The sequence below is a fragment of the Pseudochaenichthys georgianus genome, chromosome 16 (genome assembly GCF_902827115.2).
Source record: "Pseudochaenichthys georgianus chromosome 16, fPseGeo1.2, whole genome shotgun sequence".
In the NCBI taxonomy this organism is placed as follows: domain Eukaryota; kingdom Metazoa; phylum Chordata; class Actinopteri; order Perciformes; family Channichthyidae; genus Pseudochaenichthys; species Pseudochaenichthys georgianus.
This window is the reverse complement of record NC_047518.2, coordinates 38,925,146-38,948,495: the sequence shown is the minus strand read 5'-3', so window position 1 is coordinate 38,948,495 and position 23,350 is coordinate 38,925,146. Positions and strand designations below refer to the sequence as shown.

The 23,350-nt window shown below is 42.8% G+C and overlaps 2 protein-coding genes across 7 annotated transcripts in view; both read left to right on the top strand.

The window, feature by feature from the left end:
• Nucleotides 1-6,121, top strand: part of lipeb (lipase, hormone-sensitive b) — a 35,239-nt gene extending 29,118 nt beyond the window's left edge. For all 6 annotated transcript variants that reach the window (XM_034101720.2, XM_034101721.2, XM_071205960.1 and 3 more), the window contains 3 exons: nucleotides 482-663; nucleotides 1,340-1,606; nucleotides 2,187-6,121. In XM_034101720.2, the coding sequence (XP_033957611.1) occupies nucleotides 482-663; nucleotides 1,340-1,606; nucleotides 2,187-2,585 (848 nt within the window). In that variant the 3' untranslated portion in view covers nucleotides 2,586-6,121. The remainder of the gene's footprint in view (nucleotides 1-481; nucleotides 664-1,339; nucleotides 1,607-2,186) is intronic.
• Nucleotides 6,122-6,988: 867 nt separating this feature from the next.
• The window catches only part of tmem145 (transmembrane protein 145), a 48,310-nt gene continuing 31,948 nt past the window's right edge, over nucleotides 6,989-23,350 (top strand). Inside the window, exon 1 of the mRNA XM_034103082.2 lies at nucleotides 6,989-7,176. Coding sequence (XP_033958973.1) covers nucleotides 7,066-7,176 — 111 coding nt within the window. The 5' untranslated portion in view covers nucleotides 6,989-7,065. The remainder of the gene's footprint in view (nucleotides 7,177-23,350) is intronic.

The following is a 23,350-nucleotide window of genomic DNA, read 5'->3' as shown; positions in this document are numbered from 1 at the left end:
CCCAAACTAATGAAAAGTCGTTGGTGGGAGGACATTATTAAAAGGCCATCATGGTGCTGAGATGCTTCATTATGGAAGAGATGGGAGATCGGTAGCGCTGTGTGGAGATAGCCGCCATGACTACAGCTATGTTTTGATGGCTCGGGGCGGCCAGATGATATCACCATGACAGCACTGCTTGATTTCCCTCCACCCACTTCGCCTCTCTCCTTCCTGATACACTTCACTTTGCATTTTGAGGCTTTTAACGGTTGGCTGTCAACCAGAGGACATATGAAAAGTAGAGTCAAAGTGATTGTGTTTTTCTTTTTGTGTCCTTTCTTTCCGGTCCTCCAGCTGCAGGTGACCCCACGTCTGTCCTTCACACACCGTCAAAATTACTTTCTGTGTTTATGGATCTTTTTAATGAAGTTTTATGTTTGTCTGGAACATTTCGATTTTGACTAACTCCATGTTCCCCTCTCTCCGTCTTGTTTCTCAGACACAGTGAGGAAGAGTATTTCAGAGGCGTCCTTCTCCTCTCCTCACGCTGACCCCCCTGTCGCCTCACAGACCTCCGACTTCCCCTCCAGGAAATTATCCGTGAAGAGCCAGACTTGCCAGGAGTTGGGATCTCACACCAACTTCACTTCTCACAGTGCAGCGCTGCTCCCTGAGAGCACTGTAGGTCACGCGTCAACATGTTTACATTGAGATTAGCTCGCTCTCAGTGGATACTCTTATCCTGAGGAAGTTAACAGCATTACATGTAGGGCTTTTAAAGAACACTTGGCTCTTACTGGGGACTGTTTGATGATAATTATAGCACCTATGATCAGGCTATCCCTCCCCTCATTAGATGGATTTAAGACTATGAACATGTGATCAACATGGAGATACTTTGGCCCGTTATCAGACTGCGTTATATACCCTGCAGTCACGTTTGTCTTTCATCTTGATGATCTCAGCCTAGATGAAGTCACCCATGCCTCATCGGCAGATTTGGCTGTGAAAAGCTGACTGAGTATCAAAGCTTTTATTGGGTGTGCGGGTACCAGCCAGGTATTGCAGATTATCCTCATGTTTTTTCACAGGCTGGATTAGTGCCTTACTTGGGAAGAATTGTATTGCAGGGGTGACGCAAGATTTTAAATATGCTTTTCCTCCTTCAAATGGGGATTGTTCAGCCAAGACTCTCGGGCACCGAGCCAAGGTTTTCAGATGATTTCCACAAGGACAAAGTCCTCCGTGTGTAATGAAGTTTGCCTATTTAATATTTTACACCTTATTATTGTCCTTGACATTACTTTACCCTTCAGTGCAGTTTATCCACAACCTTTCACTCTCTCCTTTTCTGCAGCCAGAAGATGTGAATTTCTTCTTATCCAAGGAAGCAGATCCCTCCATGTCCAGGGAGCTGTTTTCAGTGGCCATACCTCCCCCTGCTGGAAAGGAGGGGTCAGAGCTGGAGCACCGCAGGGAGTTTCCCCTGGGCTTTGAGCCCCTGCGCTCAGAGCAGCTAGCCACCATGACGGTGGACACTTCGCCTGTGGTTAAAGATCCCTTCTGCTCTCCTCTGCTGGCTCCTGACAGCATGCTGAAAGGCCTGCCCCCTGTGCACATAGTGGTGAGTCTGGAAGTCTTTGACAGGAGAATGAAGCTTTACTTTATTCTGATGCAAAGAAATTGGGCAGGAGAGCATTAATACAGTTAAATACACAACAATCTAAGTTCGAATTGAGCGTAGTGTAAGCTTGCCGTGAAGAGCATTTGAGTCTTTGCAACTGTCTACGTTTTGTACAAGTAGATTTGGAGATGCAGATGGGATGTTGCAGAGGTAAAAGCACCAAAGCCTTAGAAAGTGAAGAGATGGAGATCAGAGAGGACCGTTCACTTACATTGTTATATCACGGTGAGAGAGGGATTTGAAGGATGTTAATGAAAAATGAAGAAAGTGGTGCTGATTTGAAAGTGGCTCGAGTGAGTCCGCGGGAATGTAAAGAAAGTATGCACAAAGGAAACCGGGATTCTTGGCTTCCTTTTCTTCATCACTTAATTAAGATTCCTGACATATCCTAACTTGCATTTCCCCCTCCCCCCTCTCCCCTCTCCCCTCTCCCCTCTCTCCCCTCTCCTCTCTCCCCTCTCCCCTCTCCCCTCTCCCCCTCTCCCCTCTCCCCTCTCCCCTCTCCCCTCTCTCCTCTCAGGCTTGTGCGTTAGACCCCATGCTGGATGACTCTGTGATGTTCGCCAAGCGTTTGAGGAACATCGATCAGCCCGTCACTCTGTGCATAGTGGACGACCTCCCCCACGGCTTCCTCAGCCTGTCCCAGCTCTGCAGGGAGACCAAGGAGGCGGCTAACATCTGCGCAGAGAGGATTCGCTACGTCTTGACCCAGAAGGACACGCCTCCCGAGCCACGCAAGCACCGCAAGTTGGAGCGCACCGATAGGGGTGTGTCCGCCTCTTCTGGGGAGTCCGGGTCTATCTTTTCCGACCCCATCAAGGAAGAGGAGCTTGCTGTCGGGGCTAAAATTGCCAATGGGGAAGGCTTAGTTCCTGTGGCAGCCCAGAACAACACTGACGCTGTTGCTATCGAGCCTTAAGTGAGGTTACAATAAGGACTGCAGGGGAGTGAAGGCACGGGGGGGGTTAATGAAAGTCACACAAATGTAGGCAGTGCGATGCCTAAAAGAGAATGTCCTAAAAAAGCAATCGATGTGATTACCCAGTTTCTTAAAAGACAAAAAAAGAGGGGGAGCGCTAAAACAAGACTTCCTCTGCTTTGCCATTCTTGCCACTTGTCTGTGCCGCATTATGCACAAAGCAAAGCTGGCAGACGAAATGAAAACACCCTCCAAAGACAGACATGTTTTCAAATTAAATGGTAATTTACCAGCTACTTAGACCAGCACGCACACACACATGCAGCGCACACACACTTAGCAGAGAGCCGTCGGCGGGCACGGCCGGGACATAAAGCAGCGCTGATACTAAAGACGGGCCCTGAATGGGCGATTCATCCAAGACAAGGCAGTCATTTAAGGCACTAATCAAACAGTGCCAGGCACACTATATGCTTCTGTGTAGAGTCGTCCCAATCAAAATGGCCACTTGTCCTTTAGGGAGCCACTCTAAATCACACTTAATAACTCCACATTGTGTTCTCCATTACGCCTGTTCGGCACTCAAGACAGCTCCTCTCCTGGATAGTTTCTCGGTTGACTCTCTTCCAATCACAACGCGGAAAGGCTGAACTGGATACGTTGATTGCTTTCTTGATTCTGTTGCAATTTATAATCATATATTACTACCCCTATGCAGTAGTGTTACTTTTGTTATTTATATTTTTGTATTGCTGTATTTTAATCCTTGAATCATTACAGGTTTTTTTGTTGGTTTGTAAACTATATTGTTATTTTAACGTACACTTATGCTATTTGAATGTGCTCCATATGTACCCCCTCCTCCTTCGGCACAGCTGCTCAGACAATTATACGTGTATCCTCCTCTAATGCATATTGATAGTATAGTCATTATAGAACAGTGGGCTCTCTAGATGCTGCCTGGTGCTTTGCGTAGTGTTGATAGGGCTCCGTCTCCATCTCTTGCTACAGTCACATTCGTGTAGATGCACTGATTATTTCCTGAAGTCCATGCTTAAATATTTGGGACCCATTCCAAGTGTGTTAAGAACAATCATGGCTCTGATATGTCTAAGAGACCCAAAAGTTGTTTTCCTTTTTGAGACTGGAAAGAGTTCTTCAGAAGTAGAGTGGGAGAGAAAGGGGCATCAAAAAGCCCTCGGCTATCCACACACATTTTAAACTCCACTGATTTCCTCTCAGATTGTCCCCGTTACTCACCAGGCGTTTTTCGCTCACTACTTCTCTGCACAGTATGCAGTGTGTCAAAGTACCACTTCTCTTGAATCGGGGGATTTCCTGCCTGAAAATTGGTTTCTATAATTCGGAGGCTCTCAGGAAAAACTAAAGAAGAAGAAAAACCGATTGCAGCAGTGCTGTGTAAAAGCCACTGAGAGCGGCTGCTGGACCGGGTGCTTTTCCTCCCCACAATTACATTTGGGGTTAACTTTGATTTCATTAAGCTGAGGCTACTCCTCTGAGCTTTTTGCCACCGCAGCACTTTGAAGCACACGAAAATGTCCTTCTGAGGGTCAGTCCCTCGATCAGGTCCAACTAAATATACATGCCAACAATGCTGGCTGCGTCCTTCTCTCGCAGCAGGGCCAGGTCTGTGTAGAAGGATGCTGTGTGAGGAATAGGATTTAGCTGAAGCTCCGACTGCAGACCCCCCCCCCCCCCACATCTGTAGAAGAAGAGCAGGATTGTCAGCAGAAAAGCGCCATGCTACAGGATTAGACCATGCTTAGATCTGTCAACTCCCAGTACTTACCGCAGTATGTGTAGTCAGATTGATGGAAAGAACCAGGGTGGCGAAGAGGAAGACAGTAATGCACTTGTTCGCTCTGAGGCTCCAGCTGAGGTTGCTTTATTAGCAGCTGTTTCTACAATTTGACAGTAGTTTGCAGTTCTGTGTGTTTAGGCTACATGTCACCGTCTTGTTTTATGTCTTTCTTGGTGCCTGTGTGTGGCTCAGGTTGAGTCTACATGTACACATGATCACACTAGTCTCTGGTGTGTGTGAGAAACACGAGCTCGTCCTCTGTGTCCCGTGTTCACATCGAGACACGAATGGCACTTTACTAATGGTCAAAAGACTCAAGTATTAATCATGAATCATCTTTTGTTAAAACAACCTCAAGGCACTATTGGACTACGTGTTGTGTCGGTGATGTTCTGTACATCAACAGGACTTCTTCATCGGTCCTGAAAACTCCACCGCCTATGGAGCCTAGCAGGATTGATCGGCCATTAGCACTTTGTTGTATAAATTATGTGGGCGACGAGAGCACTTTTTTTCAAATCCACTTGCTGTTCATAGACCTCCTTATGCCTCTTACCCTTAATGACCACTCGTGCATCCGGCTGCCCTGACTGCAGGTGATCCATCAACCATGCTGTTTTGGATGAGAACGTTTGCAGTGTTACCTTTTTTTAAGTTGTCCCATTCCTGGCATTCTGTGGTTCTGCCGATGCTTATTTAGCTTCCTGCAGCTTCAAGCAGAAGTCATTCTTCCAGAGTGTTGTCGCCTTATAGCGTATACTTGTTGATGGTCCATATACTTTGTAATCACAAGTTGTCCGTGTAAAAACAGTCAGTGTAATGTTGCTTTTTGTCTGCTATTTGTTTGATAATCAGGTTGAACAAAGTACCTCCAGTTTTACTTTTTTTTTTTGAAGCTCTGATGTGAGATGTTCTTGCCCCTGGCTGATTTATTTGAAAAAGTGCAACGCTGCTACAAACGTGAGCTCGCTGCTTACAACATTAACAAGCTATGCAGTTAACACACCAGCATCTCATCAGCTTTCACACTCTGTCAGAAATGCTGTGATGCAATTTATTGTTGTGCAATCTATTGAATCTCCTCAAGGTTAGATTTCGTAGTTCTTTATACCAAATGTATACCACACGTCCTGGAAACCTCATTCTTTCATAAATGCATCAACGCTCTGATGCGACTGACCTCAACCAGTTCTCAAATGTCTCCAAATGAAAAATATGACTTTGATCACTAAGTTACTTATCTTAAATATATCTAGCGCTTCAAAACGGAACCAAAGACTGCAGCCGGAGTCTCCTAACGGAAGTGCTGCTTGCCATTTAGTGTTTGCTGTTGATGAAAAGGCAGTCGGTGACGTACTCTGTCTGCACTCCTTATGCACACTGGGCCGCAAAATGTAACACTGGTGTGGGAAATTATGATCTTTCAGAAAACAAGCCATAGACTGGAAACAAAGCAGATTTAAGTTTACTTGGTTTATACTTTTTTTTATTGTATTTAATTCAAAACACCACAAGTGCAAACCTGTGAATAAAAAGAAAAGAAAAAGAATGCACATTATGATTCATGGAGATATCTCTACTTTCAGATGTGTTGATCGAATGATTGATGATTGATTTGCAGGTTGCATTCTTCAATGTTGTGTCTGATACGCCACGAGTCGGCTGGTTTCTTCCTTTGTTGATTTTTATCTGAATAAATATATTCTCCCATGAACCCGCAGTTGTGTTCGTGAATCAAAATGTCTCTTTGCATTGATCAAACTAAAGGTTAACTTAAAGTCGCTGAGAATAAGCTATGGAAATTGTAATCTAATCTAGCTGGCCTCTTTTAGTTTTTATCCCAACGCATATTTTATGTATGAATTTGTAAATGGCAAATGCTTTTTTACCCAAATCTTGATCAAGTCAGGCCTTTGGGAACGGTCATTTATAAGGTTGACCTTTGTGAATTGTATAAAGTGTCAGATCCAATTTAACAAAAAATACATCTTGTAAGATTTCTATGATGATAATAATATGTATTTATTCGTTGAGAATACGTTTATATAATATGCTTTTGCTATGTATTCAATTACTCAACATCAGTAAAAACAAAAATAAACTGTTATAAAATACTTGTGAACAGTTGGACAATTTGCATTACTTTTTAAACCCAATCATTTAGCTGATATTTCTGTTTAAATACGGGAGTTATATATAGGACATTATAGACTCCAACTTTAACTTAATTACAGATCATCAAATCACTTAAAAAAAAAAAGATAATTTCTGATGTAAATTCAGCAGCAATACAGCCCATTAGACCCGGTGATCTGTATCCAGCTGCTGTGATGTGATTTCCTCCCGGAGGGCAGGCATCGTGCGTCTCAGCTCCTCCATTAGAGGTGCGTGACCTCTGATCAAAACATGATTGCAATCAGCCAAAGCATTTTTAATGTGTGGCCGTGTCGCATTCAGGAGAAGCACGAGCGGAACCGGGAGCGCGTATCCTGAACCCCCCCCCCCCCCCCCCACACTCACATCCAGGGGGGCCACATGCATCGAAAAGACCAACGTGGACGCGCCCGGTTTCTCTGCTGTGCGCGATCCCGTTCTGGTGCGCGCCTCCGCTCAGAGACAGGCTCCAGAGAGAGCAGAGGAGCGGCAGCCGGGAGAAAGATGGAAGTGAGGGTCGGGGAGAGACTCCTGTGCATGGCTCTGCTGTGCAGCGGCTTCTTCGTGGATTCAGTCCTCGGGAAATATGTCAAAGGCATCGTTAACACTAAAGAGGTGAGTGCTGTTTCTTTTTTTCTTAATGTAGCCACTTGCGTCAATGACACCGCGACTGCGTACCCGCACTCAGGTGTCTCTGTGGCGGACTCTGCTCCGCGGATAGTCGGAGGGGCGACCACTATTTCCCCGATAAGTTGCCTCTGACATGTCTGTTCCCCCAGATAAAACACATTCACCTCTATTCTGCCTTGCAATTGCGCGCCATCTGTGCGCGTCTTATCTGTGGCGTATATTTTACCCTCATTGTGATAGTGTTTGGCATCTCCGTAGCCCCAGTAAGCTGCACCCCACCACCGGTCCGCTGCGAACACCAGAGCCCACTCTTTTTGGGCCAAAACCAGCTTTATTAGCTGGATTTCACTTCTGATATTAATTTTAAATTGGCAGTAGTCTTTATGTTTATCATTAGAGGAGCTGTTACAGGTGTGCGTCATACAGCTGCTGGCGCGCGGCTCTGTTTGTGTTGATGGTTGAGACTCTAAGTCCAGCCTGGAGATAGTGTGTGTGTGTTTTTTAAAGTCATATCAGCATCATCGCTTCCCTGACAATATGCGAGTTATAAACTGTGCAGCGGAGCAGACGCTGTGGCTCTGGGCTGTTTGAGATTCAGGAGGATACCACCTGCTGTTCCACATCTCTGGTTTGCATTCTCACGAGTTTTTGTTTTGGATCAAGTTTGACATACATGAGTACTACAGAAGAGCTGTCTTCCATTTTGTTGTGAGTTCAGCAAGACCAACAAGGTAGCATTCATAAGAAAGACTGGCCACTGTGCATATCTAATGTATTGGTTGTTTCTATTATGCTGATTGTGTTGACATTTCTGCAGAAGCTGTGCAGTGGAAGTAAAAGCGTTTATTTATTTTGAGGAAAACATTTGACCTTTTCAATCTGTGAGGTCAGTTGACTGTAATATGTTAACCAAGAGCAAAGAAAATACATCTTTTACAAATATGCTTAATAGATAAAACAAACGCATAAAGAATACATTTTATATTAAAACGGTTTCCCAGTGCCCAAGGGATGTGTAGATCTCTTGTGTTTTACACCATACAAAAATACTGGTAAATGCTCCCTTTTGTGAAGCTAGAAACAGCTATTGCTAATCGATCAACGCTATCGGTTAGTTGCAATTTGTTTCATCTCAAACATGAGTGCCCTCAGCTGTTCATATCAGCGGTTGCCACAGTGGAGCTTTTCAGTGACAAACAGCAGGGGGTGGGGCTTTGCTGGTGCACTGTGATATTATAAAATGTATCATGCATCTTCTGGAATATCAGCCCTTTGAGTCACTGTGTAAACCTGAACCAACCTCAGGTGTTTCATGCACCACCCATTTTTTATGTGTTGCCAAAAAGCAATGGCAGCTAAAAGACATTGAAATCCTTCTCTACTGAGGACCGGCATATCAGCTTACTTGTATTTCACCTTCCTTGGCTTCTCCAAAAACTGAAGAACAGTATCTATCCGCCAGCAGTTTGAGCCAACAAGCTTCAGTTCTTACTGAATCATGCTGCCGACTATAGTTGTGCTAACTCTCCCTGAACTCTCTGACTACAGTAAATAAAAGATGTGCCTTGAAATGCAAGATTAGTTCACCAGTTTGAATCTCAAAGCTGACGACAGGGATCTGAATGGATAAATTGAACAAGAGGCACTCGTCCATCAATCAGCGCTGTCGAGATGCCCTTGAACGCAGCGCTCAATCTGCACCAGTGCACCAGTGGAGCTGCTCAGTGGCTGCAGACCGTTTCACTGGGAAACTTCCAGGTGTTTGTGAGACTCTGCAGCTCCTAATGAGGAAGTAACCAACTTTCTTTTGGTACTTTGCAGTAAATACAAATATAGTTTTAATCAGCATGTCCACAAAAAGTATGATGTCTTTGAACTGCTCGTTTTAAGTCTCAAAAACCCAAAAGGTATTCAGTTTACGATCATAAAAGGCTATAAAACGGCAAACCTTTACTTCTGAGAGACTGGTGCAAATGGATGTTTTGCACTTTAGATTTTTAATTGATTACTTAAACAGTTGCTAATGGGTTATCTATTGACATTGATTTTAGGAGGTAACAAGTACTTGATTGAGCTATACTCCATTGCGAGACCAGTTATAATAAATACATTGATATAAGTATGTGTTTTCCTTTTATCCCCCTCAAATGTCTAACCTTGGTTAAACTGGCTTGTAAATGTGCAAAGATTGCCAATATAGAGGTATTTTCACATTCCTCTACTAAACAATGAGATGTGCACTTTTCTAAATTCTGAAGCTCACACCGGGCCAACTATATTAGGTATGTCACAAATTAGAAACCTCCAAATGCTGTCTAATTTATGGCTGCCTCCTGAAAGTCGATGTTTCATTTGATTCATCGGTGACCCGCCAGTCGACCCTCGTTCAGGTCGTCATTCTCTTTTATCACTCCGTCACAGCTAAAAGGTCATACCCAGAAAGCTTAGCAAACAAGATGGGTTCTGCTTTTCGAGACAACACGGTGAGTTACTGACATTGTAACCCCTGACAAACTGAGCAGTCTACCTGGGTGACAGTTGCACCAGAAGCAGTGGGCCTTTCTCTTCACTGCAGGGAGAGAAACGCCATCAGAAAGCTTCAAGGTCCGGGCATCTCAGCTAAAGCACGAGCCACCTTCACCCCAACTTTTTCCAACCTGACTACAGTTCATTGCCAGGGATAACATGTGGCCAGGAAGTCCAGCCACACAGGGTAGAGATCCTCCCACACCAACTGACCTTCAGCGCAACGAAAAGTCAAATCTGCGTACTGCACAGCCAAATCCAACCTCCAGCTGACTTGTGAGTACAAAGAGTTATTAACTCAGCGAAGGTTTTGACAGGAAACATGGTTGAGTTTGCTGTCTTCAAATGTAAACTGGACCCTGGCGCTTTCTTCCACTATCTAGGAAAGGAGAGGTGTCATTGGGATATATAGAAATTATAATTTTATTTTTTTTAAAACACCTTACATTTCAGGGGCTCCGTTGGCGGGGCTCCGTTGGCGGGGCGCAGCACCCCTCCAAGACAATGGTAGGGGAAACACTGAGAGGTAGTCGATGCAAGGCCACATCTTTAACTTATCAATGAGGGAGAAAGATGATCTGCTTCCCGAACCTTTTTTAAGTTTTCAAAACCTTATATTGTGGGAAACCAAAAATCATATCAGTGTATTTTTACAGACAGTCTCTCAAATCATTCATGGAGAGTGACTTTAAAAAACAACAACGGAGACGTGTATTTTATTTTTGGATTTCCAAGATCTTTATAAATGTTGTGGTCAGTTTGCTTTTGGTGCTCTTGAGCTGCTGAAACTCCCAGGGATCCATTTACAACCGAAGCAAATCAACAGAGCACTCTGAATGACATCAGGCAACACCTGCCTTGACATATTGATGGTGTGTGTGTGTGTGTGTGTGTGTGTGTGTGTGTACACATTAGTCTTGCTCGTGCCTTCCTGCCCCAAGGTCACCCTCTACTTCCACTCCACACATCCCCCCCTCCTTCTTAGGTTTACAAACGCTAACACTGTAGTCGAGTAAATGTCTACAGGTCTGCACATCGACAAATGCACTTTACCGCACTCGCAGGGATGACATGTTAGACATGTGGAGTGGCTGGGGAGTTGTAGAAAAGCACAAGCAAAGTTATTCAAAGGCATCGGTGCGGCAAACTGGTCAACAGCCTTTTTTTAGCTGGTCAATTTAGTGGCTCCTGGTGTGTGGAGGGCCCGATAAAATGTCCCTTTGAGAGGCCGCAGGAGCTTTAAGGTCACAGAAAGGTCGGCGCTTTGACTCCAGCTGGGGAAATCTGGCAAAGAAATAAAACCGTGCATTCTTTCATCGGTTTCCCCTGAGTTCACATACATTTTTTACTTGTATTGTTTGGTTACAATTTGATGGTTACAGGTGGGAACATGTATCATTGTTGTTTTTCTGAACCAACATTTAAATTGAGATTATTTTCTATATTTTAAACCACAGGCCTGTAACAATGCTTTATATTGTATTAAACACAGAGTAGACAAGTATAACCTGGAGGTGTTTCAGACAGGGGGGGGGGGTGGGACCATTTACATGAACAAAAACCTGTATAACACACTAAAGGAAAAAAAGAAATCTCCCAAAGCATACACAACGTTAATCTTTAAAGTTGATTAACTTTATGATTAATGAAGTTAGGGGTGATTAACGGTGCCAACAAAAAAACGTATTCTAGTTGGTGCACACAAAACCATAACTCTCAACACATCAGATTAAGATTGATCGCTCTAGCGTGTCAAGAACATTTTGAGTTTCTAAGTTATATTGAAAAAGTAGGGCATTTTTCAAATGAAGACTTTAATTCACAAAATAATCAATCATTCAGCCCCGGACTAATTTCTCTTATGACGTGAAATTGGCATTCTGGAGAGTCAGCACTGAATACCTTTGTGGCTTTAGACAGGTTGAAATGTCTTTGCTTTCCACGGTCAGTGAACATGTGTGGATTAGACCAGAAAGGTCTTTTAACTTTTGTCTTTTGAAATGAATGAAACTGAACAGATGCCCTTGAAAGTCCTTTTTCTAATTAAGAAATCTAGCGGCCATATTCGTCAGCATGCCTCGGTTCACTGGACCTTTCTCCATCCTAAAATCAACAACTCGATGGACGTTGGGGTTGATATAGCAGCAGTTTGGAAATGAAGGATTTCACCTGGATTCCTGGTCTTAATAAGATCATAAAGTAAAGAGACCTTGTACTGTATGTGAGTAGTCTTATTTTAAAAAGTGTCACGTCTTTTCTACACATATGCCAGTTCTGAATTCTTGAATTTCTGCAAACAAGACTATGAAAATCTCTTAAAAAGTCCTTCAAGTTGACATGGAAGTGAGGAATTTATATCTCAATCAGTTTTCCTGCCTCTCTTTTTAATGAGGGTGTTGTGATCAGATACATGCATCTCAGCAGGTGTGTGCACGGAGTTCTTTCATGCGTCCATATGCTTGCTTTAATGTCTGTGTGTGAGTGTGTCTGTCTGTGTGTGTGTGTGTGTGTGTGTGTGTGTGTGTGTGTCTGTGAGTGAGTGTGTGTGAGTGTGTCTGTGAGTGAGTGTGTCTTTCAGTGTGTCTGTGAGTGTGTCTTTCAGTGTGTCTGTGAGTGTGTTGGTGCGTGAGTGTGCTTATGTGTCGCAGCGTTGTGTAACCCTCACTAATGAATCATTGAGAAGCCCTGCGGTCCAGGGGTGACTTGACTAGCTGATTGGTAATTAATTGTTAATGAAGCTTAGCAAGCAAGCAGAGATATGGAAAGAAAGAGAAAAAGACAGAAAACTATCGAGATGAAAGCACAGAAACTTTAAGGAAGAAACAAAGGGAGACGGAGAGATGCTGAATTGACCGGATACTGCATCGAGGCATAGCACTTGATTAATAGGTTGTAGTACACACACTCGCGCACACACACACACACACATGGGAAAGCACGCACACACTCTTTGGGGAGGTGGCTGAGTGATTCTGCATCACAATGCAGTGGCCATGGGGAAATAAGAAGACTAAAAGGGGATTAAGGTAGACACCTCATCCACTGTTGCTGTTCTCTAGGGCTCAGTTTCTTTTCTGCTCTTAACTGGCACACACACACACACACACACACACACACACACACACACACACACACACACACACACACACACACACACACACACACACACACACACACACACACACACACACTGGTGGATTAGCTCAATCCTTGTGGTGAATTGTGATAACAGCTATCTGAGCAACACGCTGTTTTGTTGCCATCTCGACCTTGTTTGACTCAGAGGTCTGCCTTTAAAAGAGACCTCTGCTGATTTTACACATCAAGGTCTCATCAAAGTTACATATTTCAAGGAGATGAAACAAAATTGGATTAAAGCCTTTTCTCGCACCAGAGGGAGCTGTGTGAAATCTGATAAACTTGCTTGGTTTGGTAGGTAATCGTTTCATCTCCTGTGGAAATCAATTTTTGTTTCTGCATACACGGATATTGCAGACATTATTGTTCTTACAACTTTGTGGCAACAGTTTGGGGAGGTCCCTCACGTTTTGATTAGGGATGTTCAGAGATACTCTGGTACCAAGTCAATGCCCAAATACTGAAAACGTAATTATATTTGTTTGTCTATGAGACCAGCACGCTCCAGATAGCGTTCACTTTTAACCGTTGACCTGTTAAAATCCTAAAGGAGGCATTAAACTCGTCCTCGACAAGTTGAGGGGGGGTTTACAACGTAGCTTTGTCGGGGAAAGAATAGGGAGCGTTCTATACCCTTTTCTTTCGCTGACAAAGCTACATTGTAAACAACACACATCACTAGGGGAATCGGCAGGAGCTAAGCTAGTTAACGTCAGCTGTTAGCAGTTAGCATAGCCAGTAACAGAGGGGCTATTGAATTGCATTTCAAGTAAATTCAGTAAAAAACAGTATTGGGCAAGGTCAATTATAACCATTACGTGTTGAAATGCAGTATTCAGGAATAATGTTTGGCAAACATGTTTTTGAATTTCTAACTTCCTAACAAAAACGGTATGAAAAGAGTAATGAAGTAGTGTTTGTTGAATTACACGAGGTATCCACTGCAGACTTTCTAGTACTGGGACATTCCTGCTTTAAACATGTCAAAGCCACCATTACCAAAGCCAGGTGAAGAAATGCTAGATTGAGGAAAACATGACTTGCCTGCACAGAGCCCTGAGTTGAACCCCATCAAACACCTTTGGGATAAACTGGAACGCCGGCTGCGAGCCGGACCTTATCACCAAACATCTGTTTCTGACCTCTCTAATGCTCCGGTGGCTGAGAGGGAGAAAATCCCTCAGCCAGGGTCCAACATCATGTGGAAAGCCTTCTTTGAAAAGCGGAGGCTTTTATAGCAGCATGCTGATGTCCTTGGGCTTAGAAATATAATTAAATCTCATATACTGTAATATCCACATATTATCCGGCATTCGGTGCATTTCCTTTCTTATGTTGGTTCACTTCTGATGTGAAGATAAGAAGCTTGAGATACTGTGCTTAAGGATTGGTTGGTTGTACTTCTGGTTTGTTTGTAATTATTTCTGGTATTCTTTTATAGACATGACAACACTTGGGTCAAGGCTACAGAACGTTGTTATTTGGCTTAATACTGAGCTTCTAAGTGTGTTGCTATGTGAAGGCTTATAACTTGATCCCCTCTATTCAATTAGTTGTTGTCCTCCCATTATCTAAGCGTAGTGATGTCAACTCATTTAAAAGCAGAATAGCCAGATCATTGAACAATTTGTTTGCTAAACTAACACCAGCAAGTCCCACAAAGTGGTCAAAGGTCAGTGTTTTATGTTTATATCTAAATAGCAAAAAAATAACTAATTATCTGCTGTCAACACCATTGTGCAATCTGCTCTGTTTTTGTACTTCTGCTGTGTTTCTGAGAAGGGCGTTTAGAGGATGAGGGTACGGGAGCGTAACAAAATAAAAGGCTGGCCTTTTGATGTTTCTATGGCAGCTGCAAAGTAAGGCATGCTGTGGTTGCTATGACGATAATAATGGGATGGGGCAGGGGCATGATGTTAAGTGTGTGAGTGTGTGTGTGTTGGTATGCATGTTGGTTGCAGCCAGGCCGTGCTGTAAGAGTGAGTGACAGGTGTTGTCTATTCTATTTGTATTTCTATTCTATTTTATTTGTATTTACTTGCACTATTTTATCTGTTTTTATTGTGTTGAGCCTGGGACCTCAGAATCTCATTGTAGCTCTGTACGAATGACAGTAAAAGCCTTGAATCTTGAATCTTGTTTGTCAAGCGTCCAACAAGGGGGTCTTTCATAGTCCTGGCCTGGGGTGAGTTAGATGACACCCCCCACAGCGACCACCCCCCAGGGATATTCGTCTGTGGGTCACTGCCCTCCCTGTTGTCATGGCCACAGCCTTAAGTGTCACCCTCGACCACCTCTCCCCCTGGAAAAGTAGAAAATAACACACTAAATTAATTCCAATAACCAAATTTGAAGCAGGATATTATATACATACAGTGAGATTGTAAGGAATGGAATATATAATTAAATACAAATGTAAAATGTACATTGTTAGTTTAAGTCCAGTTATCCAACATGTTGTGAAACAGATTTGAAACATAATGTGTGAATGCAGTGTTTTCAATGTGCTTGTCTTAACATCGGAGAGGGAAGATTGAGCATTTAATATATATTAATACACTATACATATATATATATAGATATACACTATATCCTGCTTACTTGAAGTAAACGGTTATTTTGTGGGTTTTTTGTAAATTATTGAGTGTTCATTTGCATCTGATTGCATTTTAATGTGTACGTTTTTGTATACCTTGGGATTGTGGGAAACAGTATTTCGATCTTTCTGTGTGTACAAACATATTTTGAGATTGACAATAAAGTTGACTTGACTTAAAAAAACTTTACCTGAAGCAAAACTTGGAGATGCATCAAAATAAGATCATTTTCTGATAAAAAGGGACTTTCTCCAGGGCTTCGTCTGTTGGTCACTGCCCTCCCTGTTGTCATGGTCACAGCTTTAAGTGTTGCCCTGGACAACGCACCGGGCAGGGAGTGAGTCTCGGGCTTCAGTGACTTCTTGAGTTTGCTGTGAGTTATAACCCGAGGCTCTGGGGGGTGAAGCTGCCTGGCAGCGGTTGAAATATGGCTGCGGTTTTGTTTGCTGTGATATATGGAGGCGGAGGGGTTGAGCCACGCTACGCAGCTCCGGTTGCATTTTATTTCTCAGCACAGAAATGACTGTTGTTTATGTAGGGAGAACAAGGGGCAGAGGTAATTACAATATAATGGTACATGGGGAGTGTTGCCGGTTGGGTGGAGATCAGGAGTTCATAACAACCAACCTTCAGGACACTTTTAATAAAGGAACGCAGAACTGTGCTCTAGTCAGGGGCGGACTGGCCATTGGGAATACCGGGAGTTTCCCCGGTGGGCCGGTGCTGTGCGTGGGCCTAAAAAAATCCTACCGGCCCACATTTGTAAGTGTTCCGGTCACTCCCTGGAGGGGTGTGGTCCACACCCCACTGGGCTGGGCTGGGCCGGGCCGGGCCGTTTTGATAGGCTACCTATGTTCTATCCATCAGATAGTTTCACTTACACACATCAGGCCCGTAGCAGCTGTCACTGCGCAGTGAACAGGGAATCAGGAGTGAGTGACTGATAGACCTAGCTGGCAGTTGCTTACAGATGGATAAACAAGCTCCAAAGCGTAAAGGCGTTTTTGTATAGTTTGTGTATACAGTATATAACACAGTATTGTAGCGAGCCCTGGGTTCAGAGGGAGGGGCTTGCATAGGGGAGTGGGGGGGTTGGCAGGGAAACGGGGTTCAGGGGGAGTGGCTGTACGGCTGTACCCGTAGGATAGAAAAGGGGGAAGTGACGTCTGACTCAGAGGTCGCGCAGCTGTGGAGAAGAACGTGTTGCCCACATTCTGTTACTGAGGCTAGTTAGCTAGCAGGTTTATTGTTTTGGGTGCAGTCACTTTTGCCTCCACTTGCTGTTCAAATAAATGTTGAAAGAAAAAGTAAATCTGTTTACAGTTCTGTTTCATATGGGTGTTGAAGAAGAAGAATTGGGAGGGATGAAACCCTCTTTAATGGTCACACATGCAGAGCACACAGCACACACAGTGAAATGTGTTCTCTGCTTTTAACCCATCCTAGTACCAGGAGTCTAGTACTAGGAGCAGTGGGCAGCTATTGTACAGCGCCCGCGGAGCAATGGGAGTGAGGGGGGAAGGGGGATGTCCAGTGCATTGCTCAAGGGCACCACGGCAGGGTAGGAGGTGAACTGGGACCTCTCCAAGTAGAAGTCCACACTCCAAATGTAGGTCTGGTCGGGGACTTGAACCGGCGACCCTACGGCTCACAGTCCAAGCCCCTACTGACTGCCATAGATTTAGTCCCTAATTTTGCTCTCAAAATGGACCAGATTGATGCATTTAACTTCAACATTTAAAAAAAAATCTTCCCGGGGGAGCTTGCCCCCGGACCCCCCTAGAGGAGGTGAGGTCCACCACCTGCCCACACCCAACTGTTAAATTGTCTCACCCACATTGAGGATGCTTCCTACGCCCATGTTTTATTCCATGTGTCAAGTCAGGCAAATTGGGTCAACATGTTATTGCATCAATGATCTGTTAACATTAAAATCACTAAATATATGCTGTAACTATTTTGCTCTAGGCAACTCAAGGGCTCAGGTAATGTGATTACTATGAATAATGGTCCAAAATAACATAAAATGCATAGGGTTTTTTGTTAAGTAATATACTTTCGTGGCCGGCCGGCCGATACATGCCGCGCATTAAGTGGGCCTGTCTGTCAATTAATCCCCGGGACACTTTTTCCCCCCAGTCCGCCCCTGGCTCTAGTCTCTGAAGAAGCTGAGATGTTGTTAGGGCTGCATAATTAATTACAATTAATAATCTCAATATGGATAGTGCAGTTTTCTAACCGCAGGAAGCTGAATATTTGTTTATAAAGTATGGTATTTATTATTGGCTACACGAAAGCAGACTTGGTACGGATCATCTTTAAAAGTCACACCATGACCGTAGTAATATATGTTTTTAATGAGAAAATAGATGCAAAAATGGTAAATCCCTCCTATATCGTGAATCCAATTGTGATGTTGGCCATAAGAATCCCATTCGTGCAGCCCTAAGATGAGATAAAGATAAGATAAGATGTACTTTATTGATCCCAATTTGTGAAATGTGTGCGCTGCAAAAATAGAAATAAAACGGCATTAAAAAAGTAGAAAATATACATGTTTAAATACCAATAAACAAAATGTAAAGCAGGATATTATATACATACAAATGTGTAAGGAATGGAATATAACATTAAATAAAAATGTAAACTGTACATTGTGAGTTTAAGTCCAGTTATCCAACATGAGGTGAAACAGACAATAATGTGTGAATGCAGTGTTTTCAATGTGCTTGTCTTAATATTTGAAAGGGAAGCAAACTTGAAGATGCATAAAAAAAGAGATAATTTTATGATAAAAGGGGACTTTTTTGTATATTATGTAATTGTTATTTCCCGGTCTTAGAAGCTACATTGCAGAAGAATCATTAAGCTGTCTGTTCTGTGAAATGATCAGTGATTACCTCCCGGTGTGTCGTCATATCAACTTAGGATGACGTTGTAAGAAAGCCAAGTTGAGATACACCAAATCATTCTCAGAGTTTGATCAGCGCTAGATATGAAGCTCAATACTTTCAGTTGTATTGACCAAACTGTGTCTGTTACTTTACTAAATGTAACATTTGTGATATTGGGCTATATAAATAAACATTGATTGATTGATTGATTGTTACTTTGAGTTTTAAGGAAAAGTTTTGAAGGTTGGCTTTGTCAGATTCTATACTTTGGTTTCTTCTTCTTTGATCAGATAACTTCTTATCTAAATCAGAGAAGGGCCTGAAGCTAATGAACAACTTTTTCTGCTATAGGTGTCTGGATGAAATGGTAATAGCTTGGTCTAAAATAAATGACAGAATGTAATAGAAAATGTCCATCAACATTTCCAAAAGGCCAACGAGACGTCTTCCTGTCAAAGTGACAATCTCAAACCCAAGGATATTCAGTTTACTATCATTCAAGACAAGACGAAGCAGAAAACTTTAACATTCAAAGAAAACAGTTTGGCATTGTTGTTTGCAAAATGTTTGATAGAATAATCATTTGTTGTATAAGATATTATTAAATATCTGTCACAATGTCCTAGAGTTTGGCATACTTATTTTGTCTGGCAGCAGTCCACTAAATGTTGAGTTTGCTGTCAAACACACAAATAAAGACTAAATGGCTGCTGATTAAAAAAGGGGTTTTGTAGAATAAATATATTGAGAGTGCGCTCTTGTTGTCTTCGGGTAAAATCTGACCGATTTACTACTTTCATCAATCATAACTTTTTTGTTTTACATTCGATTGCATTAAGGCTTTATGATATCCTTCACAGTAGACATTTGAACATGTACAATTGCTGATCACTACTTTCATTGAATTTTGGAAGATTTAGTCAACTTTGTAACACCCATGGATCAGATAAAACACACACACACACACACAACCCATGTGAATCACACCTGGCACACACAAACACACACAGAACAATTTGACGCATTTCCCGCTCTTATGTGCCCATCCCCCCACATGGATCACACCTGTGTTACGACCCTGGGTCGTTAGGTCATTTGTGTGTATATGTTCCCCTCCTTCTGTGTCTGTGGCCCTTTCTCATTTCTCTAACTCCCCTCCTCGACTCCTATCCTCGATACTTACGGTACGTCCACACAGCAGCTTTAAACAAATCTTCCAACGCTTCCAACGCTTCTCTGCCCATTGACTTTGAATGGGGATGACGTCACTTTGCCTCGCTTTTCGCCGAACTGCATTGTGGGGGAGCGATGATTTCCAGGATTTCCAGGATTCAAAAGTTGAGCAATGTTCAACTTTTGAAGCTGAGCTGGAAGCGTCAGCCAATCAAATCCCGTTTATGCAAATCTGACAGTAGAAGCGCTAGCCAATCAAACCGCGTGTAAGCAGGGAGAACCAGACTGCAGTTCATTTCCTCATATTCCAAACGAGAAATTACGGTAGCAAATTACCCGGTTCTTTACGACCAGAACTATTAACGGGATACAAACCGGAGGAACCAGGCATGGAGGGAGGTGGCAGAGACAGTGGGTGAAACTGGTAGGTTTTCGCCTTTTTGGGGAGTTTATATATATATATATATATATGCTCGCATAAAATCCCTGGGGTTTTTTGCTTTGTATGTCGGGGGCGGGAGATTCATGTGATTGGTTGTTGGTCGCGTTGCTCGCAAAAAATCCCCAAGCTTTCAGACACGCCCAGCTCCAAGATTTTCAAGATTTTCGAAAAGCTGCTCTGTGGACGTACCGTTAGTCCCGCCCACAGGAGATGCGAGCCGAGGAGCCGAGGAGGGGAAGCAGCAGGCGGTTAGAGAAATGAGAACTCCTCTCCTCTGAGCGGTCATTTTAAAGAGACGTCCATTAATGATGACAGGAGGCACAGCAGCCCTCTGTCTGATGGACAGATGTGTTCATGATGACTTATATATTTACTTTGATTCATTCACAGTGCGGTATAATGAGACAATAACAGGCTACAGATGCGGACACACACACACACACACACACACACACACACACACACACACACACACACACACACACACACACACATAAATATATACAATTTCAGAATCAAACCGAGCACTCTCATAATAAAGTAACACTATCAGAGACTGGATATCCCCCCCCTCTCTGGTCGCTACAATGAGGAAAATAAATTACGGGCCAAAAGTTTTATTTACAAGTATTAAAAGTAAGCAGAGGACACCAAACCAACTGAGACCTGTCTGTCCGCTGCATCTACACACACTGTACCACCAGAGATGGGGTAGTTACTAAAAAAAAGTAATATATTACACTACTTCGTTACTCTCTACATAAAGTAATTCGTTACTTTACTCGTTGCTTTTCAGTTTCCATTGTCACATAAGACTGATCCAGATAGCTCCTGAATGTTTTCCTATCTGACCATGGCTGTCCTCTGTCTCCTGCTATCTGTATATTTTGCGCAGTCTATCTCTGCTCACGCTGTTGTGTCAGCGTGTTCTCCTGCGTGTTGGCCATGTGTTGCACTGGAGCCAGACACCGCAAAGACTTCAGCCGAGCACGTACGAACTGCGCATGCGTGAGTGGCAATAACTCTCCTTACCAGCAGGTGGCGGTAGTGTGTATTCGTCATTCAAGACAGGCAACAACCGGAATACAGAGAAGAAGAACAGACTACGTGTGTGTAATAAATAAACAACAGCTATGTGCGTTAGCTTCACCTTAGCATGTGTTCTTTGCAGGTGTTTGTTGAGGTTTGATTATGACTGATTTTAGAAAGTAACGAAGTAACGCGTGTCGGGGCAATGTTAGTAACTGTAGTGTGATTACTGAATTATAAAAGTAACGCGTTACACTACTCCGTTACCGACAAAGTAATATTATTACTTTGTACCGCGTTACACCCAACTCTGTGTACCACACCTACACATAATCAGGCTACAGCCGTTGTGTATTTTATTATGTGAAGCACTAAATGGTCTTAGAAGAATATCGACTCTTTGTAGATATCTACTAAACTAAAGCAAATAAAGAGAGTAGGCCTGTTATACTGAGTGATATATATTATACACACTGCTCTGCTTTCTGCACGGGCCTCACAGCTGTCACAGCTCCGGGTCACTACCGGAGGACCGAGGAGTCGAGGAGGGGAAATTTGAGTATTGAGAAGCCTTTTATGAAACATCTCTGTTCCCGGAAATGCATCCGTGGAGGACCCATCAGTGTATCCTCGGTTAGAGCTCCTCCAGAGAGCCTCCTCGATGCTCGATCCTCGGTCCTCGAAGTGCATTTAGAGAAATAAAAGCTGAAGCTGTGCAGTTCGCGCGTGTTGAGATCTTTGTCCTGTTGTGCTGTGTACTGACATTTTACCGTATACCGGTCCTTCTCGTCTGCTGTGAGACTGTGGAAGAAAAGCTATTTAACCTGTCTTTGTAGACACAAGTTATTTTACTGAGGAGTGCAAAACCCTTTTCTTTGGTTAATACGTGTTCTCCTGTTTAATGTTAGAGTAGGTAAGAAGCCTGTACGTTTTATTTTTCTCATTTGTTAGGTAAGATTTTTGTGTTAAAGGTTAGTTCGTTTTGTGGTTTTGTTACTCCTGTTGTTATTTTTGTGGTAATTAAAAAAATTACCAAACGTTTTCTCTGCCTTGGCGTCCATGTTCTTGGGAGTGGGGAGAGTGCAACTTTGTGCTGCGCCTAGGTTCCCCTAGACCTCGGCGTAACACCTGGCACACGCAATACATGTTCAGTGTCTATAGAGAACCGCAGGGACGCGTCCTAAAACCCGGAAGTAAACTTCTTCCGGTTCCTTCGTCAAAAACCAATGCAATTTCTCCATAGGATTTTGGAAAATAGCTGGAAATAAGGTCTGTGGTTGACACACATTTAAGAGAGGGATCACGTTTTGTTCAGCCGGCTAATCTCCACATGTCTACCCTACTTTTGTAATTTTTGAATCATAAATCGAATCGATAGATTTATGATCGATATATTTATGATTAGAAAATTATAAGAGATGGGGGACTGCGGTTCTCTGTTCTTTGTATATTTACTGCAGTTTTTCATGTATACCAGTAGTCTGATACAATATGTACAGTTTGAAAGGCTGTTAAATGACATTTTGGTGATGATTAATGATTTTTGTGTTAATGTAATAGCAGTTAAAACAGGACCGGTCAAATTTGACCGCGAACCGCAAAGTAAGGGGGGGGGGAAACGAAGACAATAGGAGGGTTAAGCATATTAGATTATGAGCATTTTGGTAAAACAATAATGGTGCTGGGCTTCAAAACGAATCTCTTGTGAGCATTTTTATAGAACATTCTGTATAACTGATACAGATTGTTGGTAGTTTGAGCCAAAAAGACTCTAAAAATCGACTTCTTCAACATCAATCAGTTGTTACGCTAATTTAATAATTCACTGTTTGTGAAATAAAGAGGCTTTGGCCCATCAATCATCAGGCTTTCTGTTGATTACAAAGCATTTACCAAAAAGCTGTAATATTTCAGATCGGATTCCAGCCTCTTGTGCCATTTATCTAAATCAAAAAATCTCTAATTTGTTGTAAAATTCTTGCAAGTATAGCTTTTAAAGAATAAATGTCTTATTATGGTTGAAAACTCTTTATTTGCTCTGGCAGCCTCAGTGTGACCCACCACACCGAACAGTGCTCCAGATAAGAAGAGTGTGTAAACACCATATAAGTGATGTGGTGTTACTGCTGTGTTCAGCACTATGATCCGTATCTAAGGAATGTGTCTGCCCATAGCGGTATATAATAAATATAAATATATATATACTGAATATATAGACCTCCACTGACTGATAAGCCAACAGATGCAGCTGCAGTGGCTTATGTAAGCTGAGTGAAGTACACCATCAGCACTATTATCTGCTCTCATGCTGCCAAGCTTATGTCTGCATAATATTAAGAATAGCTTATTTTCTTTCATCT